Raw genomic sequence first — 26,564 nt, forward strand, 5'->3', positions numbered from 1 at the left:
ATTATTTTTGTTTTCATTTTTGTAATGAACCGGTGAACGGAAACTCCATTTTTAAGGTACGACACAAGCAGAAGGGTGAAATGATGGATCTGTCTCTGTGATGGAACAAGGGCCTAAGAGAAGGAAGTCTCGGCCAGGAAAGAGAAGCCAGGGCGGTACCTGCAGGGACGGCTCCGCGCGGCCGGAAGGGACGGGACTTGTGATGGGCGTGGCCAAGTGGAGGGGGTGGGGCCTGCGGCGCGGACCCCGGAGCGGCGGAAGATGGCTGCAGTTGTGGCGACGGATACACAGCTGATGCTTGGAGTCGGCCTGATCGGTAAGGACGCAGGCTCTCTTCCAGCCAGGCCGCGCCCCAGCTCCGTCTGGGTTCTCGGATCTATGAGGCTGTCCTGCCAGGAAGAGGCGGACCTGGGCCGTGAAATTCGGCCTCCTCACCGACCGGACTGACTTGGGGCCTGCGGGCAGGCGGGGCTTGAGGCTCTGGTTGATGGCCCGGCCTTGCGACTACACGGCTGGAGAGCTGGGGCTCGGTCGCGGGTGTTTGCAGCTCTCCGGGAGTATGGGTGACGCCCCAGGAGCCCCGGGTTGCCATTGGCAAGACACCCCAGGAAGTGGTGGAGCCATTGTTGGAACCCGCGCAGGGTGACCTCGAGCCTCCACTTCCACGGTGAAGTACCAGTTGATCCAGATGTCCCTGCTGCATGGTCACATTTGTGACCCTGGCTAGTTTATAGGAATTCATGGTGAGGAAGTTCATGGGTGTCTTTGTGTGTGAGTTTTGTGCGCCCAAGCAGACAGAAGGTGACACACTGGACTGCACGAATGAATGAACCTTTATGAATTCCTTTGAATAGTCTCGCTCCTGAGGTTCTAATACACCTAGACACTATACCTCATTGAAGAGTACAAGCGTGTTGCTTAGGCTTAGCAAATAACTGCACTGATTATTTTTCAGAAGTTCAAAGGAGTGTCTTTATCCTGTATTCATTTTTTCTTTCTGTGTAAAATTTTATTTATTTTGCATGAGTTTTTCTCTGTGTTTGACACCGTGTGCATGCCTGGTGCCCAACGGGAGGCCTGAAGAGATCATCAGATCCTATGGAATTGGTGGCACTTGTGAGCTGCTATATGGGTGCTAGGAATTGAACCTAGTCCTCTTAAAGAACAACCAGTGCTAATTCTTGAACAGCCAGTGCTAACTGCTGAGCCATCTCTAGCCACCTTGTAATCATTTCCAATGTGATTTTTTAAAAAATTGCTTGAAAACCAAACGTAAGTACCTCAGGCATCTTGTCAGCAGTTCAGAATTAAGGTTGAGTTAAACTGTGAAGATCAGAATGACTTACAAACTGCCAGGTGGTGGTGGCAGACCTTTAATCCTAGTACATGGGTGGCAGAAACAGGGAGATCTCTGTGAGTTCGAGGCCAGCCTGGTCTACAGAGCAAGTTTCAGGACAGCCAGAACTACACAGAAAAACTCTGTCTCAAAAAAAAAAAAAAGGGTGGTGGTGGTGGTGGTGGTGGCGGTGCGGCACTGGAGAGATGGCTCAGAGGTTAAGAGCACTGGCTGTGCTTCCAGAGGTCCTGAGTTCAATTCCCAGTAACCACATGGTGGCTCACAACCATCTGTAATGAGATCTGGTGCCCTCTTCTGGCCTGCAGGTATACATGCAGACAGAACACTGTATACATAATAAACAAACAAATAAATAAATGAATGAATGGATGAATAAATAAATCTTCTTTTTAAAGACTTATTTAAAAAAAAAGACAAAAACGTATTTGCCCAATAGTTTTTATTCTGGCATGATTTAAAAGGTAAACTGGGCAGTGGCACTGCAGAGGCAGCTTCCGGTGAATCTCTGAGTTTGAGGCCAGTCTGATCTATGTAGTGAGTTCCAGGAAACCCTGTCTCAGGAAAGAAAGATATTTGTTTCTAAGTAAAGAGGGTATCAGAGGCATAGTGACAAATCTATAGTTATCAACTACTTTGGGGACTGAGCCAGCCAGCCCCTCAAGTTCTTTATTTCCTTTTTTGTAATTGAAATGTTTATTTTGTTGACAAAATTACATTATGAATGGATAGCTTTTATTATTGTTTTTCAGAAAATTTGGCAGAGCTGTAGAGCTCTTGCTTAGCATGTAAAATTCATCTGGTTTAATCCCCAGTAAAAAAGTGCAAAATTTAAATCTAGACTGTATGTGTAACGTGAATTGAAGGAAGATTCATTATCTCCTTCATTGTTGCGAAAGGGGAATGCTCTGCCCATATGCCTAGACCTCTCCTTTTTCCCTTTTAAGAACCCTTTCTATGTATTTTTATTAAAGATTCTTCCTGATGCATACAAATATAAATCAATAAGTATTTTTGTGGGAGAAGACAGAGAATCTTAACAAATATCTAAGGCTAGTTTTTCATTACAGTTTTATCTATTTGTGTATGTGAACATGTGGCAGGCTTGTCCATGTGGAGGTCTGAGGACAACTTGTGCTTGATCTCTCGCTCTCTCTCTCTTTTTTTTTTTGTTTGTTTGTTTTTTTTTTTGAGACAGGGTTTCTCTGTGTAGCTTTGCGCCTCTCCTGGAACTTGCTTTGTAGACCAGGCTGGCCTCGAACTCACAGAGATCCACCTGCCTCTGCGTCCTGAGTCCTGGGATTAAAGACATGTGCTACCACCGCCTGGCACTTTAACCTGTTTTACTTAGGTTACCTAGAACTAAAATCATGAATCTGCCTGGCATGATGTTGCATGCCTGTAATCTCAACTCTTGGTAGAGTTAGGAGAAACAAGAGTTCAGGGTCACCTTTAACTACATAGTTTGTAACTAGCTTGGGTGATCACAAACACAAACAACCAATCATGAGTTCATACTAATTTTGGTCTCAAGTGCTCTAAGTTGCTTTGTAAAGTGGGTTGTTAAACTGATTCCACAAAATGTTTCTGAGTAACCAATCAATTCACTTCCTTGCTGCTGTTTGACATTCTCACAGTGACCATCTTTCCACCATAGAAAAGGACACTAATGGAGAAGTTCTGTGGGTGTGGTGTTATCCTTCCACGACAGCCTCATTAAGGAATCTGCTGCTCCGAAAATGCTGCCTAACAGATGAAAACAAACTTCTCCACCCCTTTGTCTTTGGTCAGTACAGAAGAACATGGTTTTATATCACTACAGTTGAAGTTTCAGATTCTTCAATTTTGAAAAAGGTATGACTGCTTCAAGGTTAAAAAAAAAAAACAACCCAGTATATCTAAAGTGATTTAAGAATATAAGCTATAGACTCTGTCTTTCACAGTACACACTTGAAAGCATTAAATATTATTTTCATCGGGACTATTCCCTTTTACACTCCATCATTGTACAATATCGATATCCACTATGGTTAGTTGAACACTCAACAATTTGAGGACATGTAGTCTGTCTTTATCAGAGTTACAGTCTGGTGGACTAGAGATATTTAGGCAGTTTCAAAGCCATACTGAATAAAAGTGAGACGCATTTTCCATAATAAAAATCTGTTTTAGGGCTAGGTATGGTGTCTCACACCTTTAATCCCAGCACTTTGAAGGCAGGTGGGTCTCTGAGAGTTTGAGGCCAGCCTGATGTCCATAGGGAGTTTCAAAAACACAAAACAATTTTAGAAGCTGGGAATGATGGCACATGCCTATAATCCTAACTCTTAGAAGGCTCAGGAAGGAGGATTACCAAGTTCAAGACCAGCCTGAACTACATAATTCATTCCAGGTTAGTAAAAGTTTAAAAAAAAATTTTTTAATTTGTATATGTGTGTGTGTGTGTGTGTGTGTGTGTGTGTGTGTGTGTGTGTGTGTGTGTTGTCCTGAATGTATGTCTGTATGAATGTACCACATGTGTGTCTAGTGCCTACAGAGACCAGAAGAAAGTGTTAGATTTCTTGAGACTGGAGTTAGAAACTGTCATGTATGACCATATAGGTACTGGGAATAGAACTCAGTCCTCTGGAAGAGCAGCCAGTGTTCTTAACCACTGAACCACTTCAGTCCCTTAAAAACTTTTTTAATTAAAGACTGTAATTATTCTTGGCAGGGTTAAGATTTTTTTTTTAATTTACTCGTGGATGATAAAGATACATTATGAATTTAAAATGATTATTAAGAAAATCTGTGTCATAATTAGACTTTTATTGGTATGTTGTTTGCTATGAGTAGCAAGTATCAGTGTGACCTAGGGAATAAGTTATGTGGTTTCTTTTTTGTTGTTGTTTTGATACCCCCCCCCCCCCCCCCCCCCCCAGAAAGGGTTTCTCTGTGTAGCCCTGGCTGGCCTGGAACTCACTCTGTAGATCAGGCTGGCCTTGAACTCAGAGATTCCCCTGCCTGTGCCTCCTGAGTGCTGGGACTAAAGGTGTATGCTTAGTTACATGGTCTCTAACTTCAAGCAAGCAGAGTTTCCAAGAGAAAGATAAGGAAACAAGTTGCTGAGTCTCTGGCACATACATGAGGTGCCTCTTTTCACTTTTCAGAGTTATCTTTTGAGCCATAATGGGACTGTATGAAGTATGTCCAGAATATAAAGAATAGTACTAAAAACTAGGGAAATCACTTAGAGTTATAGGGTTCTTAGAATATGTAAGTTTGGAAATTTCAATGTATTATAAGATCTTTGCATTTTTGTCAATAAATTTTTTTCTCTTTGGTTTGTCTTGAAATAAGGTCTCTTATAGTTCAGGCCGGCCTCATATTCAGTGTGTAACTCAGGCTGGCCTCATCCTGATCCTTTTGTCTTCACTTCCCAAGGGCTTCCACTACAGATCTGTGCCTCCATGACTAACTTACTTATATTCACTTTGATAAGTTTGTTGTTTCTTTTTCAAATTTTATTTTTACTTTTATTTGTGTGCATATATGCCCATTTGAGTACAGATGTTTCAGAGGCCAGAAGAGAGCATCATACCCCCTGGAGGTGGAGTTACAGGCAGTGGTGAGCTGCTCTGTGGGTTCAGGGATTCAAACTTGAGTCCTCTGTAAGAGTAGCAAATGCTTTTAATTGATAAGCCATCTATCAGTTCTTTTTGAAAAATCTTGATGCATCCATAAGGGGATGTGCCCCATGTTTTGGATTATAGACTGCCATGTTACAGCAGCATTCATATCACATCTGTGGTTCCAATTTCAAAAATAATAAGATTTAGAATAGTCCAAAATATGTATCTTTCAGCAGAACACAGTGGCATTCACATATAATCTAGCACTTGGGAGGCTGAGGCAGAGCTACATAGTGAGACTGTCTCAAAATAAAACAAGGATAAACAAGTGAAGATTTTGACATTTTTGTCTCTTCTTTTTAATGCGACTATGTTGTGTTCAAGAGGTTTGTTAGACTAGAATAATACTGTAATATGTTACAGTAAGTATCTATTGAATTCTATTCAAGTATCTTTAAAAAGTGTGCTTTTGTTTGTTTTTTTTTTGGACAGGTGACTCATTTTTCTATTGTTCTGACCGCCAAAGATTTTAACCCAGAGAAATATGCCGCCTTCACTAGGATATTGTGTAGGTCTGTATGAAAACTGTTAAATGCTAATTCACCAAAATGAAGATCTCATTCAGTAGTGACTCAGCAGATGTCCACATGAAGGAAACAAATTCAGTCTTCAGTCTCCCTGACTTAATCCATTGTGGCTTTGCAGAGGCTGATTTAAAGAGGGATTTTGTCTTTGCTGTGTGGATTTATCTTCTGATTTGGGAAACTAGGCCAGGGGAGGAGAAAAAGTAGTTTGTCTGGCTTTTGTAGTTCCTAGGCATTTCAGATTACTTGCCACTTTTGGTCTGTCCCATTCTTTCTTATATATTAGGGGCACTGGCTTTTTAATGATGGCTTTTCCAAGGTTTTAGTTTTCCTGTTTTACTAGTATCACTACGTAACATGCAATTCTAAATGTCACATGTGTTAACTCACCCAATAGTTTTGTGAAGAACTGAAGGGAATTTTTGTGTTTCTCCCTGTAAGCCTAATAAGTAGTTTTTTTGTCTTTTTTACATATGTACCTCCCACACATGGACATGCACATCAAAGAAAAAAATTGAAAAATGAAACTCCATTACCTAAGAGTTTCAGTTAGATTGTATTTTAACCAAATGAGGTTTTACTGTTTATATAACTAGCCATTCTATAAGACTTGTTGTGGAAAGATAAATTTCCAGGCATAAGCTCACTATGGAACAGAAACAGCTGCTGCTTTTGTGGCACTGACATAGGGGAGGTTATTATTGATAGAAGAGTCGAGGTGCAGATGCCATAAACTGAAAACACTGTGTTTTTTTTCTAAAAAGCATGAGGCTCCTAGTGCATCTGATTTATCTAGTCAGGGCTATTTACCCAGCTGAAGTGAACAGGAAGTACTTTGGAGTTCAGAAGGCAGCATTGTTTCAGATGTGACTTCCAATTCAGGAAGACTAGAAGTTGCTTGGTTTCTGTAGTGATAGTGTTTTGGCGTTCTACGTTCTCCTCCTGTCAGGGGGCAGAAGGAATGAGGACTCAGCAATTGCCAGCCACTTCCTGTCCTCTGTTCCTTCCTGTTTCCCTGTGCTCAGCTTTACATGTGTGCTCATGCATAATTCCTCCACATGTCCCCATGCTCATGTGCCTGATGTCTTTGTACACATTCATGGACAGATACTTTTTCATGATGATGAGGTAATTGTGGAGGACTTATCTTCATTTCTGGGGAGAGAATCAGCCAGGTATGCTTCCTGTGACATACAGCAGAGGCCACTCAGGAAGGATTTAGTCCCTGGGGTGGCATCCTTTGCCACCCCTCCCTTGATCCTCTAGTTCCTGCAGCTAATGGGGTTTCGTGCCACACCTAGAACCTGCTGTGCATGCCAGGTGTGGCAGGCCTGAGGATTACTGTCTAAACATGTCCTCTGGGCTACACTGTGTGGCTCTCCCACAGTCTTTTCAGGGGGGTATTCTTTTCTGTCTCTCATAGCCTAAGGTTTTCATCTCATCAATCTTATGTTTGACTTCTCCATTACTATAATTGGTGTCTGTTTATTATGTTGATGAATTTTTTTTTATTAAGAAGCACATAATAAAAAAGTATCAGTAATACAGGAGTCTACAATAAAATTCAAGATTCCTCCTGACTCTTCCCCAGCCCCAGTTCATACAATCCCTGCAATATCCTCTCTTTGTATAATCTTGTGTTTGAATTAGGGGGTTGGTGGCCATACCTGAGAGCTCACGGTATTGTTTCCCACCTTTTTCTCAATTTGTAGCTTGAAATAGTAAGCATGTAGTAATACGTTAAACTAGCTCCCCCCCCCCCAGTTAGTCTATAATAAATATAATTTTCAAGTAGTCAGTTGTAAAGTTCAGTTTTCAGTTTAATTTTCTCAGTTTTCTATTACATTAGCTGCTGAAAGGCCCAAGTAAGCCCATTAACATCTTTTTATTCTTTAGTGCTGTGGATCAAACTCAGGGCTTCTAGCAGGCTAGGCCCACCCTTGACCACTAGCCCCAGTGAAGTTTCTCAAGCAGAGTATAGCTCTAAGCCTGGCTCGGTGGCTTATGTCAGTAATACTCTGAAGGCAGAGGCAGGTGGATCTCTCTGAATCTGAGGCCAGACTAATCTACATGGCAAGTTCCAGGACAACCAGGACACAGAGAGACACTGTCTCTAAATAAATAAATAAATTGCTGTCTATAATAAGTAATAATTAAATAAGAGGAAGAAGTAATCTTAGTTGCTCAGAGGAAAGGATTTCAAGGGAAAGAGACTTAAAATGTGGCCTCTATAAATGCAGCTGGCGGGGATTTAGCTCAGTGGTAGAGCACTTGCCTAGCAAGCGCAAGGCCCTGGGTTCGATCCTCAGCTCAAAAATAAAGTATAAATGCAGCTGGCTTCCCCATCAGTGTTTCTTGAAGTTTTAACTTGATGACTGATGTCTGTGTTTATCACTGGAAACTTTAAAGAGCATGGATTTCTTAACTAACTAAATGTAGTTACCTCTAGTATCACTTAAAATAAGCATGGGTTCTACAGCAGTGTTTTCTCTGTGAATGATGCTTTGAGCTCTTGTCAAAGGAAGTTGGGGCAATAAAACTGAGTTGTGTGACTGAGAACACCAGTTGTGAGTGTAAGACATAAAAAGAAATAAGAATACAGTATTTCTGGGAGTAACACAGCTTTAGGAGTACACTGTTAATTTCTCCCGTTTAGGGACTACATCTCCAGATGGCAGGAGAGAGCCTTCCTCAGAGGAATGGTCCACATCTGTCAAGTGTTGTATTTCAAAGTAAATTAGAGAAGAAATACTGTGGGCAGGCTTGCACATTTGGAAATGCTACCAGGTTACTTTATAATCGAGAAAGTACCAGTGTTTAACCTTGGTGCCTTTCTCCACATTGCCGTACTTCGTAAGAAGCATTGTCACCTTTTGTTCCATCTCACAGAATATATCTGAAATATGGCAGCCCAGTTAAAATGATGGAGAGTTACATTGCAGTTCTCACCAAGGGGATCTGCCAGAGTGAAGAAAACGGCTCTTTCTTTAGCAGAGACTTTGATAGTCGAAAGGCATACCTTGCAGGCTCTATCAAAGGTAAGAAAGAAAGAAAAGACTGGGGGTTGGAGAGATGGCTCAGTGGTTAAGGGCATTGACTGCTCTTCCAAAGGACCTGGGTTCAATTCCCAGCACCCACGTGGCAGATTACAACTGTCTGTAATTCCAGTTCCAGGGGACCTGACACTCATGGTAAAATACCAATGCACATGAAATAAAAAAAATTTAAAAAAAGAAAAAGGAAATGAAAACCCTGACCAGCAACAAAAACCCCAAACCAAGGTCATTTTAACTTGCATTTCCTACACAGTAGAGTACATCATTTCTTATGTTGCCTTCTGACTTAGAATTCTGTCAAAGCAAATATTTGTGACAACCTTTTCCATATTGTGTCTTATATAGAAATATTCTTTTAGCTAAATTCCATGGCTCACAGTCTCCACTGACTTCATAGTTTTTCTTTCCTCACATCTTAACCATTAACTCTTCCTATTAGAGAACTACAGCCATGGGTATAGTCTTTAATCCAGCGCTTAGCTGAGGAATTTACAATGACAGGCAGCCAAGAGCTGCCAAGAGATCTTGGGATCCTCTGGAGGTGGAGCTGCCTATCTTCACATCCTTTAACAGTGCCGGCTAGCCTCCACCTGCTGTCTTTAGTGGTTCCTGAGCATTTGGTTGAGGTTGGGTGTTCTTCAAGACTTTTTTTATGACATTGAAAAATGTTGATTCTCCTTCGTATTATTTGTTACACTTCCTCAGAAGTCTGGCATTATCAGTGTATCCAGAGTCCCCAAAGGGTATTGCTGGCAGCTATGATAAACATCCTGGCAAGCAGATGATTTAACATACCTATCCACCAAATGAAGTATATCTGCACTTAATAGCATTTGCCTAAATGTAGCCAGTATATTAAAAGCAGTTTTGTATTTATATGACAAGAATTCTTTTTAATGGAAACTTTATGCCATTATGTATTTAATGCAATATTATCTTTTTATTTTAAGACATTGTATCTCAATTTGGAATGGAAACTGTTATCTTACACACAGCATTGATGTTAAAAAAACGAATTGTTGTCTATCACCCCAAAATAGAAGCTGTCCAGGAGTTTACCAGGTACCATCTTTAATTACTAAAAAGTGTAAGCTTTCCTGATAGTTTGAGATACTAGATGTTATTGTGTACTGTGTTCTGTTTGCATATTAGATAAAAAGAGCATGGATTAGTCTGAGTAAAATACCATTTTTGTGATTCAGTTTGAGCTAGTAGTTCAGGGTTACAGAACTTAGGAAGATTTTTATTTAACTTTAGAAATAAGGCACTTGGAAGGCAGAAGTTGCACTTGGGAGGTAGAGGCAGGTGGATCTCTTGTGTTTAAGGCCAGCGTGGTCTACAGTGCTAGTTCTAGGATAGCCTACACAAAGAAACCCTGTCTTAAAAAACAACAACAAAATAAAGACCTGCAGATGTGCACAGATAGATGAGAACATCCCAGGGGAGGAAAGGTTCTACTTAGCATTTGTTTGGTATATATACTTATGTGTGGGTGGGTGCTTGGAGTGTGGTATATGTGCACACATTCCTAAAGGAGTACTGATTACAACTATTTCTTTGGTAGATATGATGAGTTAGCAAACTTTTGTTTGAAAGAAAGTAAGTAGTTTAGGCTTGGGGCTGGAGATATGGACTCAGTAGGTAAGAGCACTGGCTTCTCTTCTAGCAGATCTGGATTTGAGTCCCAGTACCCACATAGTGGCTCTCAACAATCTGTAACTCCTTGGGCACCAAACACACATGTATTGCACAGACATGAATTCAGGTAGAACACCCATACACATAAAATTAAATAAATGAAAATTAAATATATATGTATGTACACACACACACACACACACACACACACACACACACACATACATATATATAATATTTTAGGCTTGTGAACCATGTGTCTTTGCCAGTTTCTCAGCTGCATGGCTAGCAGGAAAGTAACCCTAGACAATATGTATGTATGTGAGTGAGCATGGCTATGTCAATAAAACTTTATTTTCAAAGTTAGACAGCTAGTCCATGAGGCCTAGTTTGCTGACCTCTGTTTTAAGTAAATTGTTCCTTTGATTCATTTTTACCTGATTGTCGTTGTTAGTGGTAAGTGGGGTGTGGGGGTGGTGGTGGAACTTTTTGTTTACTAAATCTAATTCATTCTTAAATTCATTTGTTTTAGGTTTATTTAATGCAAATAAATGGGACACCTTAAATTGTTAGTCTTACTCATAATAAAAATGCAAGGAAGTAGCATTCTTATGTTTTATGAATGAGAAAAATGAGGCAGAGGCTAAGTGGTAAGATTATGAAAAGGTGAAAAGGCTTTGTAGACCCAAAGTTCTGGGTTAAAATCATGAAATGACAGGTTGTTAGTGTGTGGCCACATGGAAGATACTGGTTGTTCTGAGTCTCCATCATTTTAGGATCATAATATAAAGTTGATGAGCTTGTTTCCATAATTTATATAATGTGCTTTCAAAGTGCCTCATCCTTTACGCCTGCTTTAAAATGATTTATACATGTCATCAAACCTGGAGTTGTGTTTGTCATGTCTAAGGTGAGAGGGCCAGAGTTTTCACCCTGTTCCCTCTGTATTTGACCTTTACCTCATCACCTTCCTGTCTACATTCTTCTTAAACTGGAGTATCCATAGCTTCTGAAATGTGGTTTCCTGAAGCTGCACATGAATTCCTCACACCTCCCTGCAGCACTTGTTTTTAAGATTTTTGTTTATTTTCTGTGTATGGGTGGTTTGTCTACCTGTATGTCTGTGCATCATGTCTGTGCGTGATTCCTGCAGAGGCCAGAGGGGGCATTGGATCCACGGGACTGGAGTTATATTATATATGGTTGTGAGCTCCTATGTGGGTGCTGAAAATTAAACCTGGGTTCTCTGGAAGAGCAGCCAGTACTCTTAACTGCTGAGCCATCGCTCCAGCTTCCTGCTTCAAGTATTTCTTTTTAAACCTGTGTGTTGTCTGAAAACAAACAACACATTTTGCAAGTTTGACTAGAATTGTAAATATAAGTAGGAGACTTCCAGAAAACTTGTCTTGCTAGAACTAGTTTGGGTATCACCCCAAACATCTCTAGCTCTAGCAGTTTGCAAACTTCACCTTGAGCTTTTTGTAGCTAATCTGACCCAAAAAGTAGTTTAATGTGTTGCCTTCTCCAGGTTTGGTGACATATACCTATAATCTCAGCACTTTGGAGGCTCTGGCAGGAGGATTGTCATGAGTTTCAGGCTAGCCTGGGCTACATAGTGAGTTCCAAGCCAGCCACAGTACAATACGTTATACCAACACACACACACACACACACACACATACACACACAGCATTGACACATTATTTTATTGTCAAGTCCAGACGTATTAGTACATTTAAGGCTTAATTTCTTCTCTGTTCTTGAATAGCTATCCATAGGACTTTACCCTGGGTGTTTTCCTCTTGGGAGGAGAAGGAGCAGGCAAGTGTCCAAAGTGAAGGCCAGCAACAGTATGGCTGAGTTTTTGTCTTTATTCCTTAGGACTCTGCCTGCCCTGGTGTGGCATCGACAGGATTGGACCATCTTGCATTCTTATATGCACCTCCATGCTGAAGAACTAGAAGGCCTGCAAATGTGCATAGGTACATGAAAACATCCCAGGGGAGGAAAGACACTGCTATGTTTATTTGATGTATTTATTTGTATTGGTGGGGCATGCGCATATTGGTAAAGTGAATAATGAAACTTTTTTGCAAGTACAGTGATTTTTTTTTCCATTTAAAGAATGTTTTTTAAAATTTGTAGTAAAATGCACAAAATTATCATTTTTACTTTTGGGTTTGTTTTGTTTTGTTTTGTTTGTATGTGTGTGTGTGTTTTCCTGATGTTGGAAATTGAATGTAGGATTTCAGGCATGCTAAGCAAAGACACTACCACTTAGCTATATTCCCAGCCCCAAGTTAATCAGTAATTTGATTTTGAGTGTTTAGGTTTTTTGTTTTGGGGGTTTTTTGTTTTGTTTTATATTTGTTTTTGTTTTGTTTTGTTTTTTGGTTTTGTTGTTTTTGTTCTTTTTTTGAGACAGGGTTTCTCTCTCTGTTAATAGCCTTGGCTGTCCTGGAACTCACTTTGTAGACAGGATGGCTTCAAACTCACAGAGATCCTCCTGCCTCTGCCTCCCAAATGCTGGGATTAAACGCGTGCACCACCCCTGCTGGCTTGAATGTTTAGATTTTATTTTAAGCCTGCCATGTCTTTTTCACAAAGAAAGTCATAGTCATTGATTTTTTTTTTTTTTCCCCGAGACAGGGTTTCTCTGTAACTTTGGAGACTGTCCTGGACTAGCTCTGTAGACTAGGCTGGTCTCAAACTCACAGAGATCTACCTGCCTCTGCCTCCTGAGTGCTGGGATTACAGGTGTGAGCCACCACCGTCCAGCTTGAAATATTTTTATACATATATGATAATAAGATGAGGATAATTTAATCATAGTTTATTACTTATATCTATAGGAATACTAACTTTCTATGGACTTTTTTTTTTTAATTTAAGCTATTACACCCCTCTGTATTTTTATGCCATTAAAGATTTTTTTAGGGCCAGTGAGATGGATCAGCTAGTAAAGGCACTAGCCTCCAAGCTTGATGGATTGAGTTTGATCCCTGGAACCCACATGGCAGAAGGAGAGAACTGACTCCCAGAAGTTGTCCTCTGACCTCCACATGCACACACACTCACTCTCTCTCTCTCTCTCTCTCTCACACACACACACACACACACACAATAAAGGGATGTTTATCTATCTCTATCTCTCTATTGTCTATTTCTCTGTCTATCTATCTGTCTGTCTGTCTATCTATCTATCTTTGGGTTTTTGACACAGGGTTTCTCTGTGTATCCCTGGCTGTCCTGGAACTCACTCTATAGACTAGGCTAGTCTCAAACTCACAGAGATCTTCCTGCCTCTGCCTCCCAAGTGCTGGGATTAAAGGCATGTACCACCACCACCTGGCTCATGATGTTGTTTTTTAAATTATGAAATATTTCTGTTATGCAAAATACACAGAGTTGAGGTCAGAGTGATATCTCAGCAGTAAAGACACTTGCCACCAAACCTGATGACTTGAGTTTGATTCCTGGGACTTACCTTTCCCTTAGAAGGGTAGAAGGAAAGAACCAACTTTTGTAAGTTGTCCTCTGACCTCCACATGTACTTTGTAGAGAATACATATATCAGCCAGTCAATGTAATATATTTTTATAATGATACATAGAGTTGGAGATATGGCTCAGTGGTAGATAATATTTGCCTAACATGTTCAAGGCCCTGAGTTTCAATCCTGAGCTGTGGGGTATCTGCTCCCACTTTTTCCCCCAGGGCACTTGAGTAGAGAGAAGTGAGAAATATTTAGATAAAAATATAGAGGGGAGAGAGACAGATAGAAACACAGGATAGCCTCGGGAGGGCCCAACCCCTTCTGTCTCTTCTAAAAGGCTATTTATAGAAATGCCAAGGGGTGGAACAAAAGACCTCCCCCTAGCACAGCCAAGTGCAAACCCTTCCAAATACCTGGTATCCATGCATATGGTCAGTCCATCCCCTTATGCAGCCCTGCTGTGTAAAGTAAGCTCAGATCTCACTAGGAAACCTTTGTGGACTCCCACACTGAGCAACTGAGATAAGAGAGAAAACAATGTTTTCTTAGCTATAAGTTACTTGGCAGGTGAAGAAGTAGCCTCTTGGTGGATTGCTGGAATACTCTTCTTCCACCCGTTTTCCTCCCCAGAGCTTTTCTTTCCCTTACATTTCTTTATGGATTCATCCTTTCTCGGACCTTACATGTTTAAACATGTGTCTCCAAGCAGCTCTATGCATGGATGCAGTAGATGTAATTTTTTATGGTCTGTTTTATTTCTGTTTCGCATTTAATATTTTTGTGGATGTCTGTAGTTCCATTCATTCTCCATTTACATTGGAGTCCACTGGATGACTGTTTATTTACTTCTTAAAGCTTACATTTTTATTTATTTTGTGTGTATACATGGGGTCAGGGGACAATTTGTGGGTATTGGTACTCTCCTTCTACCATGGAGCTCCCAGGGATTGCACTAAGATCATCAGGCTTGGTGGCAGTTACCTTTACCGACTGAGCCATCTTGTTAGCCCATAGTTAACCATTTTTAAAATGCTATATAAGCATTCTTATGCATCTCTTGGTGAATGTATTTAAGACTAATCATTAAACATTGTGTACTGGAATTGCTGGTTTAACTCAAGTCACTGACTAATGATGCCAAGTGTGCCCCTCAGAGACTGTCCCAATTTACCTTGTCTGTAGCAGCACAGGAGAGATTCTGTTACTTCCCATCTTCAACCATTCTTGCTATTACAGATTGAAATGTTTGTCAGCATGGAAAGTTTTTTTGTTTGTTTGTTTTGAGATAGGGTTTCTCTGTGTAGCCCAGGCTGTCCTGGAACTCACTCTGTAAATCAGGTTGACCTTGAATTCACAGAGATCTCTGCCTGTCTCTACCTCCCAAGTTCTGGGATTAATGGCATGCACCACCACTGCCTGGCTACAGCTTGGAAAGTTTACAGTGGTATTTTGTTGTAGTTTTAATTTTTCCTAATTCCTAGGGAGGGTAAACACATCAATTAAGTTTTTCTTTTTGTTTGTAGAATTTTTATACTTGTTCAGGATATGAATTCATTATTGTTACACATACTTCAAAATTTCCAAGCAGGTGTGTGTTTTATTATCTTTGAGGTATCTTTTGATGAATAGAATTATTTTTGTTTTTTGTATTTGTGTGTGTGTATCTGTGTGTGTGTGTGTGTGTGTGTTTATGTGTTTATGTGTTGTTCAGTTGCATGCTTACCTTGCCATAGCATATTGTTGGGGGTCAGAAGATAGGCTGGTGTCAGTTGATTCTCTTCTACCATGTATATCTGGGGATCCAGCTTAGGTCATCAGTCTTGGCAACAAGCACCTTTACACACTCAGCCATATTACTGGTTCTATAAATTCTTAATTTTAATTTGTTGGAATTTATTAGACTTCTGTGGTTTTAGTATTTTATATTTTGTTTCAGAAAAACTTTTTCCTAGGCTTAGACCAGAGAGTCTCCCATGCTTTCTTACAAATGTTTGTTTTTCTTTTCCATTTAGTCCTTTAATATACCTGGGATTATTTTGTGTATGGTAGTGTCTGATTTTAGAACCTAATTTCCTTTTAAAAATATTTATTATTTAAAATCTTTATTTTTATGTTTATGAATGTTTTCCTTCTGTGTATATCTGTGGACTACTTGTGTGCCTAGTGCCTATGGAGGCCTGGAACTGTAGTTACAGATGGTTGTGAAACATCATGTGGGTTCTGGAAATCTCATCTCTCTGTAAGATCAGCTAGTGCTCTTAAACTACTGAGCCATCTCTCTAGCTCCTAATCTTAAAACTTTATTTATTTATTTATTCATTCATTCATTCACTCATTCATTCATTTATTTTGAGATAGAGTTTCTCTGTGTAACAGCCCTGGCTATCCTGGAACTCACTCTGTAGACCAGGCTGGCCTCCAACTCAGAGATCCACCTACCTCTGCCTCCCGAGTGCTAAGATTAAAGCCATGCACCACTGCTGACTGGCTTATTCATTCATTCATTCATTTATATTTTTTTGGGGAGAGAGCATACACATGCATGCAGGTGCCCTCAGAAAACAAAGCTGTTCTATCCCCCTGGAGCTAGAGTTTACAAATGGTTATGAGCCAATGACAATGGATGCTGAGAACTGAACTTGGATCTTCGGCAAGAAGATGACTAGCTCTTAACTGCTAGGCCATCCTTTCAACCTTCTTTTCTTTCCTTTTTTTGTTTTTGTTTTTGTTTTTGTTTTGTTTGTTTTTTGTTTTTGAGACAGGGTTTCTCTCAGTGGCCTTGGCTGTTCTAAAACTCACTGTGTAGACCAGGCTGGCCTTGAACTCACAGAAATCTGCCTACCTCTGCTTGGGATTAAAGGCATGTGCCATCACCACCTGGCTTCAAACCTTTCTTTTTATTATTCATCCATTCACTTTCTGGTGCTTAAAACTGAATATACTGTACCATTTAACTATACTCCAGCTCCTGTTTTCATTTTTTATAGGTATAATCACTTGGATCCAGGACATTTATTGAATAATTTCATTTTGTAGTAATTAGTGCCACCCTTTTATGTATCACATTTTGTCATGTGGTTTTTTGGGGTCTGGCTTTCATTAGCAGGTTTTGCTTTTGTTGCTAATGTTTTTGCTTTCTTTTCTTTCTTTTTGTTTGTTTGTTTGTTTGTTTGTTTGGTTGGTTGGTTGGTTTTCGAGACAGGGTTTCTCTGTGTAGCTTTGTGCCTTTCCTGAAACTCACTTGGTAGCCCAGGCTGGCCTCTGGCCTCAAACTCACAGAGATCTGCCTGGCTCTGCCTCCCAAGTGCTGGGATTAAAGGCGTGTGCCACCACCGCCTGGCTATTTTTGCTTTCTTTACTTGAGAATGTAAAACTTTAGCAATGGAAAATTATTCCCCCAAACAAAACAATGCTAAGGGTATGACTCAGGTTCAAGTACTTGCCTAGCATGTATGAGGCCCCCAGCACTGTAAAACAATAAAACCCTCATCTTTTTATAATTAACTTGCTCTCTGAAATAATCAACATGTGGTAGCCGTCACTCTAAACAGCACCAATTCTAAACGTCTACTGATTCCTTTAGTAGATACTGTATCAGATCTGATAGAACTCAAAGGTGGCCCTGTGCCATCCTTGACAACCTAGACACGTGGTTGTGGCTTTCCTGGGGACAAAGATCTAAAATGAAGACAATGGTTGAGTCCATTGTTACTTTTGGACATCCTTTTTTTTTTATTTTTTATTTTTTTAAAAACCAGAGTTGGATTTTTTGTTAAAAGATAGTTTTTAATATGTTTTATACATGAGGATTAGGAGAAAAAGAGAAATCCCAGCACTCGGGAGCCAGAGGCAGGGGGAATCTCTGAGTTTGAGGCCAGCTTAGGCTACATAGTGAGTTCCAGGAAAGGCGCAAAGCTACACAGAGAAAGCTTGTTTCGAAAAACCAAAAGAGAGACAGAGAGAGAGAGAGAGGAGAGGCACTCAGAAAGACACACATGAGTGTGGCTTTTGGGGGATGGTGGTATTTGAGACAGAGTTTCTGTGTAGCTTCTCTGTAGACCAGGCTGTCCTTGATCTCAAAGAGATCTGCCTGCCTCTGTCTCCCAAGGGCTGGGATTAAAGGTGTGCGCCACCACCACCACCCAGCTGGGGATGAACTTTTTTTTTCCCCATGGAAAATGATGCATTAGGCAAAAATTGTATTTCCAAGTTCTTCAAAGGTTATTATAAACACAAACTTTCCTTCTAAAAGTGTCCCCAATTAAATCAAAGGCACATCACCCCAATAAAATACTTGTGACATTAATTCTTTTACGTTGTAATATTTTCACATTTTGTTTTTAACCAATTGCAATGTTCTGAATGTAGGTCATATTTTAAACATTTTTTAAAGGCATAAGCACATTTTTAAGAGCTACAAACACAATTACCAATTTTAAACCAAAGGAACTAAAGAAAGAGCTAACCAACCTCACCCAGGATGGGCAATCTAATGCTACATCAACCCTTTCAGTTGGCTAAGGAGCATCTCCCAAGTCTACTGTCAAAGTAAGACCATATCTCATAAAAAAATAAAAACGCTGTCCTTTAAAAAATCAGGGTATCAATTAGTCCCCCAATTTTATATTTTCATTTAGTAATTATAAATTCTTATGAACAATTTTTTTTTTTTTTTTTTTTTTTTTGGTTTTTTGAAACAGGGTTTCTCTGTGTAGCTTTGGAGCCTTTCCTGGAACTCACTCTGTAGCCCAGGTTGGCCTTGAACTCACAGAGATCTGCCTGTCTCTGCTTCCCAAGTGCTGAGATTAAAGGCATGTGCCACCACCCTTAGCTCTGGACAGATTTTATTAGAGTATAAAAATGTTAGGAAAATTACAAATACTGTTTTTGAAAATAAAATGTTTCCCTCCTAAAATGCAAACACCCATTAAGTAAAACATCTTATATCCCAGGCAAAGTAACACAGATTCTATGAGGGAAGAGGTACACCTTAGTAAATTTGGTATTGAGGTTAAAAAAAAAAATTGATTTCTGTAGAATTTGGCTCTAGGAGCAAGCAACAGAGAAGGTGATTTGGCTGTTGAAACTGTTTTCTTGGGTCATGGCAGCGGCAGTCATCCATCACAGTGTGCTTCCCCAATGACCTTCTTTCCAGTCTTCACAGTAAAGCGCAGGATCTGGGCTCTCGGAAGGGGTTGCTTCCAGCTGGAACCCCAAGCAGCAGGGCGTCCTTGCAAGCATTCTGCATGCAGTACTGCTGAAACTCTGTGACTGCCTGAGGCACCTTGATTCTCTCCATGCCAGCATCCAGCTTGACCTGCTCCACCAGGTGCTGCATGGTACTCACGCTGGCCCTGGAAGACATGGCGGCTTGGGGGTGGACTTCTTTAAGAGAGAGTTACCTCCTTTCTGACATTCTTGACCTAAATAGCATTGACCAAAAAGTAAATGCTTTACTTCAGCCTTGTTTTTTCACATTGAATTTAAATTTTAGAACATTTTGAGGTATGTGTATTTTGATTATATAGCACTAATAAGTGCCACTGATACAGCTAATATTCCTGAATAATAGAAAACGCTGAAGAAAAGTAGCCAGTGAGCTATCAGATTGAGTCTCCTTCTGAGACCTTCACCACATGATTTCTTTCTGCTCCAGTAATTTGATCAATTTGCAATGCAGGTTACATTGCTGGCTTTGTAGAATTGGAGGTGAGCAATAGACCAGACCTCTACGATGTGTTTGTGAATCTGGCAGATAGTGAGATCACCATCGCTCCACTCGCAAAAGGTGACTTTTTCTTTCTATCTCTGTTCCAGTATTAACGTGAGGTACAAGCCAAGCAAGCAGCTTTATGTTTTGGGCTGACTTCTTAAAGACAGTATTTGAGAGCTTGCTTGGCATCTGCTGGAGCTGGAGGGTTTCTCAGTGTCCACAGTGTACAATTTATTCCTGCAGGTCTACATGTGTTAGACAAGTGGGATTGCTGCTCATAGTTTTTGTGTGGTCTCTCAACTGTTCCCAAATGAGGGAGCAGCTGAATGCTGGCTGTTAGGATTCTGTGTTAGAGTCTAGCAACTTCAAATGAGTAAAACCGGAATTGTTCTCTTTTCATTTGTTTTAAAATTTCAAACATGGGTTCATGTGGAAAAATGAAAGTATAAACAGACCTTAGGAAATATTACCTCTTACAAGGCTAAAATTATAAAAAATATGGCCATGGCCAGAGCCAGAAAGGATGGCATTGTTTGTAGGCAGAAGTTTCTGTCCTATCAGCAACTCCCATATAGCCAGCAGCCACTTCCCAATAATTGACTCAGAGGCTTAATATTACTTTTAAATGCTCGGCCGGTAGCTCAGGATTATTACTGACTAGCTCTTACACTTAAATTAACCCATAATTCTTATCTATGTTTAGCCATGTGACTTTGTATTTTTTCTCAGTACGGCAGTCTCATCTTGCTTCCTCTGCCTCTGGCTGGCTACTCCTGACTCCATCCTTTCTCTTCCTAGAATTTTCCTAGTTTGGCCCTCATGCTCAATACCTATCAGCCAATCAGCTTTATTATTAACAATGAGCATAATCCACAGAAACTGCCTACTTTCTGTTCCTATTTACAGAACATGCTCATTCCAACTGGTACCATATAGTGTGTGTCCTTTGCAGTGACACACAGAACTTTCTATCTCACAGCATCTGTAATTCATGTGACCAAAGAGGTTTTCTTTGCATATTTCCAAGGATATGAACATGGTATGTGCTCTTCTGGCACCGAAGGGCCTGGCAGGAAGCTCTTCTTTCACAACCTTCCTGCCTGAAAAATGCACTTAAATACTCCTCCTTTGCCCCCTGTTCTTCCCCCCTCCCCCCTAATTTTTTGAGACAGTATCTCTTCATAGTCCAGGCTGTACTAGAACTCACCATGTAGACCAAGATGGCATGCAACTCACAGAGAGCCACCTGGCTCTGCCTCCTGAGTGCTGGGATTAAAGGCGTGTGCCACCAACACCCAGCACCACTTAGATTCTTAACTGTAAAGACTTGGTCAGGCTTTTGCTCACTTGTAATCAGTGTTTTTCATTCAGTTTATCAGGCAGATATGAAGGGGAAATCTCGTTTGGCATTGGTGATAATAATACTTCCAGTGTGTTGGGAATAAAATGGAAACCTGGAGGGTTATCTGCTGCCTTTTGAAAAGTCCTTTAGTGTGGTCTTTGAGATTTTCAGTTGGATGGCTTGATTATTTTTTATTGTGTAAAATTCTGAGTCTTCATAACAACATTCTTTCTGCTTTCATCAGAGGCCATGACGATGGGCAAATTGCATAAAGAAATTGGTCAGCTAATTGTGCAGTCTGCAGAAGACCCAGAGAAGTCAGACAGCCAGGTTATACAGGTAACCCTTGATCTGTCTTATGAAGCATCCTGCAGCAGCCTCACTGTACACTCTCTCAGAGCATGGTAGCAGAGTGAAGTGTCAGGGGACAGGCTAACTGGCAATAATAGGTTTTGCAGTGGCCAAGATAATGGTAGAAGAGCATGGGGGGATTGGGGCAGGTCATTACAGGGGCTGAAGCCAACCCCAGTGGTGAGAATTGTAACCAGTGAGTGGACTGGAATGCCTGTGAGGGCCACCAGTGCATTTCATCCTGCTACAAGAATTTTCGTGGAGGAACAAATGGTGAAACAGTAACTTTGAAATCAAGTCTCCACTTTTGAACTCTGAAGAGTTCATTCATGCTTTTCATAATAGGTCTTTGAGGAGCTGTTGACCTGTTAGCAGATACAAGGGGCAGCAGGCTTTGGCAGGGTTGGCTGACAGCACTGTTCTCTCTTGGCAGTGCTGGTGGCCTGTGCAGCATGCATGGGAAAAGTGGGTGGGTCCCCTCCTAAGACTGAATTGGCTGTTGCCTCCCATCAACATTAGAGCAGAAACACTCATTCTTTTTAGTATTATTTTAAATTTATTCTTTGAGAATTTCACACATGCATACAGTATACTTGTTACTTTGATAGATATCTACTCCCTACTTCTGGATCTCTCCAATAGATTCCCTCCCAACCTCCTTCCTTCCTTCCTTCCTTCCTTCCTTCCTTCCTTCCTTCCTTCCTTTTCTCTCCCTCTCTCCCTCCCTCCCTCCCTCCCTCCCTCCCTCCCTCCCTCCTTCCTTCCCTCCCTTCCCCCCCCCTCTCTCTTTCTTTCTTTCTTTCTTTCATCATATGTAGTAATGTGTGTTTGTGTGTATGTGTGTGTGTGTGTGTGTGTGTGTGTGTGTGTGTGTGTGTGTGTATTGGTGTTTTGCCTGCATGTATGTCTGAGCACTATATTACACACAGGTCAGAAGAAGATTTTGGATTCCCTGCAATTACAGATGGTTGTGAGCCACTATGTGGGTGCTGGGAACTGAACCTGGATCATCTGTAAGAGCAACAAGTCATCTCTTGAGCCCCATGCCTACCCCCCAACACACACACTGAGTTCAATTAGTGCTGCCCATATGCACATGGGTGTGGGGCTATCCACTGAAGCATGAGTAACCTACCAGTGACTATAACACCAAAGAAAATTGACTATCCCCTCCTCCAACAGCCATCAACCAAGCTGGGGTGGGACTTCACTTTCCTCTCCCTATCCATGTTGGATTTTAACTTGATCTTGTACAGGTTTCGTGTAGGTAATCACAGCTGTTTAGATATAGATGTCCTACATAGGTTTGAGCATTCAGTCTAAGTGAATAAGTTTCCCAGAACTTTGACCAGTTTGGGTTTCTGCATTAACCACTACTCACTGCAAAAAAAAAAAAAAAGCCTCTCTGACTAAGGTTGAGAGCAGCACAAGTCTATGGATATAACCATAAACATTTAGAAGGCAGAAGGCAGTTTGGTGATATGACCATTTAGAAAACAGCAATAGTATGTACCCCCCTAATATGAACTCACCTCTTCCTTCAACCTCCAAGTCATGGACTTTTGACCAGGTTTACAGTAGCACTCAAGAATTTCCTCCTGTAGAGCAGGCTCAAATCCAGTCAGAAAGCAGATGATTGTTACTCTTATAATAGTCCTGTCATTATTGCACCAGTGGTGGGCACATCTTACCTTACAGGTCACTTTTATAGTATACAGGGTCTAATAAGACTATTGTTGTCTTTTCTTCCTCAGCAACCTATATATTTAGCACATTCTGGCACTATGAAAACTAGCAAGTAGGGAGGAAATTTCTTGATCAGTTTCAGCTGACACTATATACTTAGAACCAGTAAGTATATGATGTCATCAGCAATAGGGTCATAACATCTAGTTAAGAGTGGGCAACAAAGAGCAATGGCAATAGCCTGAGAAACAGCCATCCCTAATGATGTTGGTCAAATACAGAGATTACAGTTATGGGTTATTTGGATTATTTCTCATGGATTAGAAGTGATACATAGATAATTCCACATAATATATGAGATTTTGGGAAGTTAAGTGATAAATGTTCAAAATACTTGAATGCATTTATTATGTCAGCAAAACAGGTAAAAGCCATGACTTTAATGTGAGTTCCAGTGAGTCACCTGCCCCTCAGGAGTGCCAGTTACTGAACAGGCATAAAGCCCATGTGGCAGGTGCCAGGTTACTCTGCTGGGCAAATGGGGGAAGAGACTCATTCAAAGAATGATACCCGTAGAATGACTCTTAATCAGCAATTCTGCTTCTAGGCGAATATCCAATGGAATTGAAGGCAGAGACTTAAACAGACTTTTGTCACTAGTAGCATTATGTGTACTCAGTAAAAGATGGAAATGACCTGGTTATCCATCAGCAGAAAGAGTGGGTAAAACAAAATGTGTAGTGGGCACATACAATAGGATATTATTCAGCCTTAGGAAAGGAGAATCTAATAACCAAGAGTAAACCTTCAGGGCATGGTGACATGTTGTACGAAACAAGCCAATCATAAAATGGCAGATACACGATTCTACTTAGATAATGTACCAAAGTAGGTGAATTCTTTGAGAAGTAGAATACAGGTCACCAGGGTTCTACAGGGAAGAAAGGAGTTGACTGTTCCTGGGTATACAGTGCCTGTTTGGCATGGTAAAAACCTTCTGGATACAATACAACATGGTAACTATACTTTTTCTTTTGAATTATTGTGTGTATATGCATTTACATACAACCTAGAGCTGGTGCTTCCACTGTAGGACCTAGGGATTGAACTAAGGGGGTCAGGTTTTCACAGCAGTCCCTTTTACTCACTGGACCATCTTGCCTATGCTTGTGGTGACTATTCTTTATTATTAATATGTTTATTTGTGTGTGTGTGTGTGTGTGTGTGTGTGTGTGTGTGTGAGAGAGAGAGAGAGAGAGAGAGAGAGAGAGAGAGAGATCACTGCATGCATGGAAATCAGGACAACTTTCAGAAAGTTGATTCTCTCCTTCCACCATGTGAGTCTTACTGATTAAACTCAAGTTGTTAGGCTTGGCAGTTAGCTTCTACCTGGAGATCCTGTGGTGTCTTTTTTTTTTTTTTTTAAACAGGGTTTCTCTAAGTAGTCCTGGCTGTCCTCAAACTCAGGGATCTGCCTGTCTCTGTGGTGATATTTTATTTGTGCACCCCAATAAAGCTTACTAAGAGATCAGAGGAGTAGAACAAGCCACAGCCAACCTCACCATACCAATTCCTCAGCCTCCAGAGAGAGCTGCTTCCTGTATACTCATGCCTGTATACTTTTCTGTGCCCTGACATCTTACTTCCTTTCTCTTCCCAGCTACATCACTTCCTGTCTGTCTGTACAGACCTCCAGACCTCTATGGTTAACTAGTACTGGGATCTGGGATTAAAGGCATGTGCCACTACATCTGGCTCTGTTCCCAGTGTGGCCTTGAACTCACAGAGATCCGGATGAATCTCTACCTCCTGAATATAAGGATTAAAGGCCTGTGCTACCACTGCCTGACCTATATTTAATATAGTGGCTGGCTTTTTCCTCTGATCCTCAGATAACCTTTATTGGGGTGCACAGTATATCAACCACATGTCTCTGCCTCCTGAGTGCTAGGATTAAAAGTATGCACTACTGTGCTTGGCTCACTGTGTAGACCAGATTGGTCTTGAACTCACAGAGATCCACCTGCCTCTGCATCCTACTAGGATCAAATTCAAGCTCTACCACACCAGGCCTCCACAGTGACCTTTTTTGTTTGTTTTTTGTTTTGTTTTGTTTTTCAAGACAGGGTTTCTCTGTAGCTTTGGAGCCTGTCCTGGAACTCGCTTTATAGACTAGGCTGGCCTCTGAACCTACAGAGATACACCTGTCTCTGCCTCCCTATTGCTGGGATTAAAGGCATGCACCACCACCGTCCGGCTGTGACTATTCTTAGTATCAATGCATTATTTGCTTAAAAATGACATAAAATGATTATAAACACATCTATGACATTGATTTCCTAAGTTATTTTGTTTTAAAAATTTATGAGAGCTGAGCATAGTGGTAGATGACTTTAATCCCAGCTCTTGGGAGGTAGAGGCAGGTAAATATCTTGAGTTAAAAGCCAGTCTAGTCTATAGAGTGAGTTCCAGAATAGCCAGAGAAACCCTGTCTAGGGGGCAGGGGTGATTTATGAAGTCAGTCTGATAACAGAAATAGAATTCTAGGAAATAACTTCACATTTTTAGATACTAACATACTGTGTATTTTTCTGTTCTATTAAAGGACATTGCCCTAAAAACAAAAGAAATCTTCACCAATCTAGCACCATTTTCAGAAGTGTCAGATGATGGGGGAAAGATTGTCCTCAGTGTTGAGGCACTGAAGAAAAAGCGATTCCCACCTGCAACAGAGAACTTCCTCTACCATCTAGCAGCAGCTGAACAAATGTTGAAGATATGACTGTCCACAGCAAGCCCCTACAGAACTTCCCTTTCATTCCGAGTACCCAATGGCATTATATAGTATTGGAATTACAGAGGAAATGTTCTATTTTTAATGGTTTATTTCCAAGTATTGAGATCTGACCTGAGAAACACATAAAAACAATCATCATTTTTTTTTTTTCTCCCTGCCAATTTGATCCAGTGCTGGATAGTGTTTTAACTGCTGTCCTAATGGTAGGAGCCATATGCTGTCCCAGAGTAAGAGTCGCACAGATTAGCACATGCAAGCCTTCATTGTGTACCTGTTTGTCTCACTGTAGCCATAAACTTAACGGTTTATTTTCAGAAAGCTGCCTCACAGTTTGCTTTTATTCTTCTAGGAAAAAACTTGAATTCCTCATGGGAGGTTTTCCTTTCTGAGCCAAACTGCTGTTTTCTGCAGAATTATCTAGAATATCATGCAAGAGATATTGCAGTTGCACTTTCTTGTAATAGAAAATGTTTTGGGGCCTTTGAAATTTTCACCTGTATTATAAAGGTTTTTCATAGATTTTGTACTTGAGTAGACAGTTCCAATAACCCTTAGATGTAAGCATTCAGCAAAACATTGGCATTGGTACTCTTGGACTAACTGCTGCTGGCAGTGCCTTTGGGAAAGAAGCCAGTCCCTGTAACCGGAGCCCTTTTAAATGTAAGAAACAACCCTTTGTTCTTGCTTGCAGTGCTGGAGCTAGAACCCGGGGCCTTGCATATGCCAAGCAAATGCTTTCCCATCAAGCTAAACCCCCAGCCCAATAATCTTTCATATATTGGTAAAGGAACATCAGAATCAAATTGCAGAGGCCAGACTAGACACTGTCTTCAGGTGACTGCAGTAAAAGTAATCTGGCCACATCGTAAAGGACACTGTTATTGGACCTTCTTTTTTTGTTTGTTTGTTTGTTTTGGGGTTTGGATTTTTTGTTTT

At 40.7% G+C, this 26,564-nt stretch overlaps 2 protein-coding genes across 3 annotated transcripts; one reads left to right on the forward strand and one right to left on the reverse strand.

The window, feature by feature from the left end:
- The first annotated feature begins 229 nt into the window (after window positions 1-229).
- Dennd10 (DENN domain containing 10) lies at window positions 230-26,564 on the forward strand. Of its 2 annotated transcripts, XM_036174559.1 has the most exons (9): window positions 230-316; window positions 3,012-3,208; window positions 5,458-5,537; window positions 8,439-8,587; window positions 9,556-9,667; window positions 12,125-12,225; window positions 19,420-19,527; window positions 21,039-21,133; window positions 25,437-26,564. In XM_036174559.1, the coding sequence occupies exons 1-9, from the start codon at window positions 262-264 to the stop codon at window positions 25,611-25,613; spliced, it is 1,074 nt and encodes a 357-aa protein (XP_036030452.1). In that variant the 5' UTR covers window positions 230-261; the 3' UTR covers window positions 25,614-26,564. The 2 variants fall into 2 exon arrangements, with proteins under 2 accessions (XP_036030452.1, XP_036030458.1); XM_036174565.1 differs by lacking the exons at window positions 230-316; window positions 5,458-5,537 and having other exon boundaries at window positions 3,145-3,208.
- LOC118573973 (guanine nucleotide-binding protein G(I)/G(S)/G(O) subunit gamma-10-like) lies at window positions 18,839-19,323 on the reverse strand. The gene has a single exon (XM_036174577.1). It carries the CDS (start codon window positions 19,102-19,104, stop codon window positions 18,898-18,900), a length of 207 nt encoding a protein of 68 aa, XP_036030470.1. The 5' UTR covers window positions 19,105-19,323; the 3' UTR covers window positions 18,839-18,897.

This window comes from Onychomys torridus, chromosome 1 (genome assembly GCF_903995425.1).
Source record: "Onychomys torridus chromosome 1, mOncTor1.1, whole genome shotgun sequence".
NCBI classification, from domain to species: Eukaryota; Metazoa; Chordata; class Mammalia; order Rodentia; family Cricetidae; genus Onychomys; species Onychomys torridus.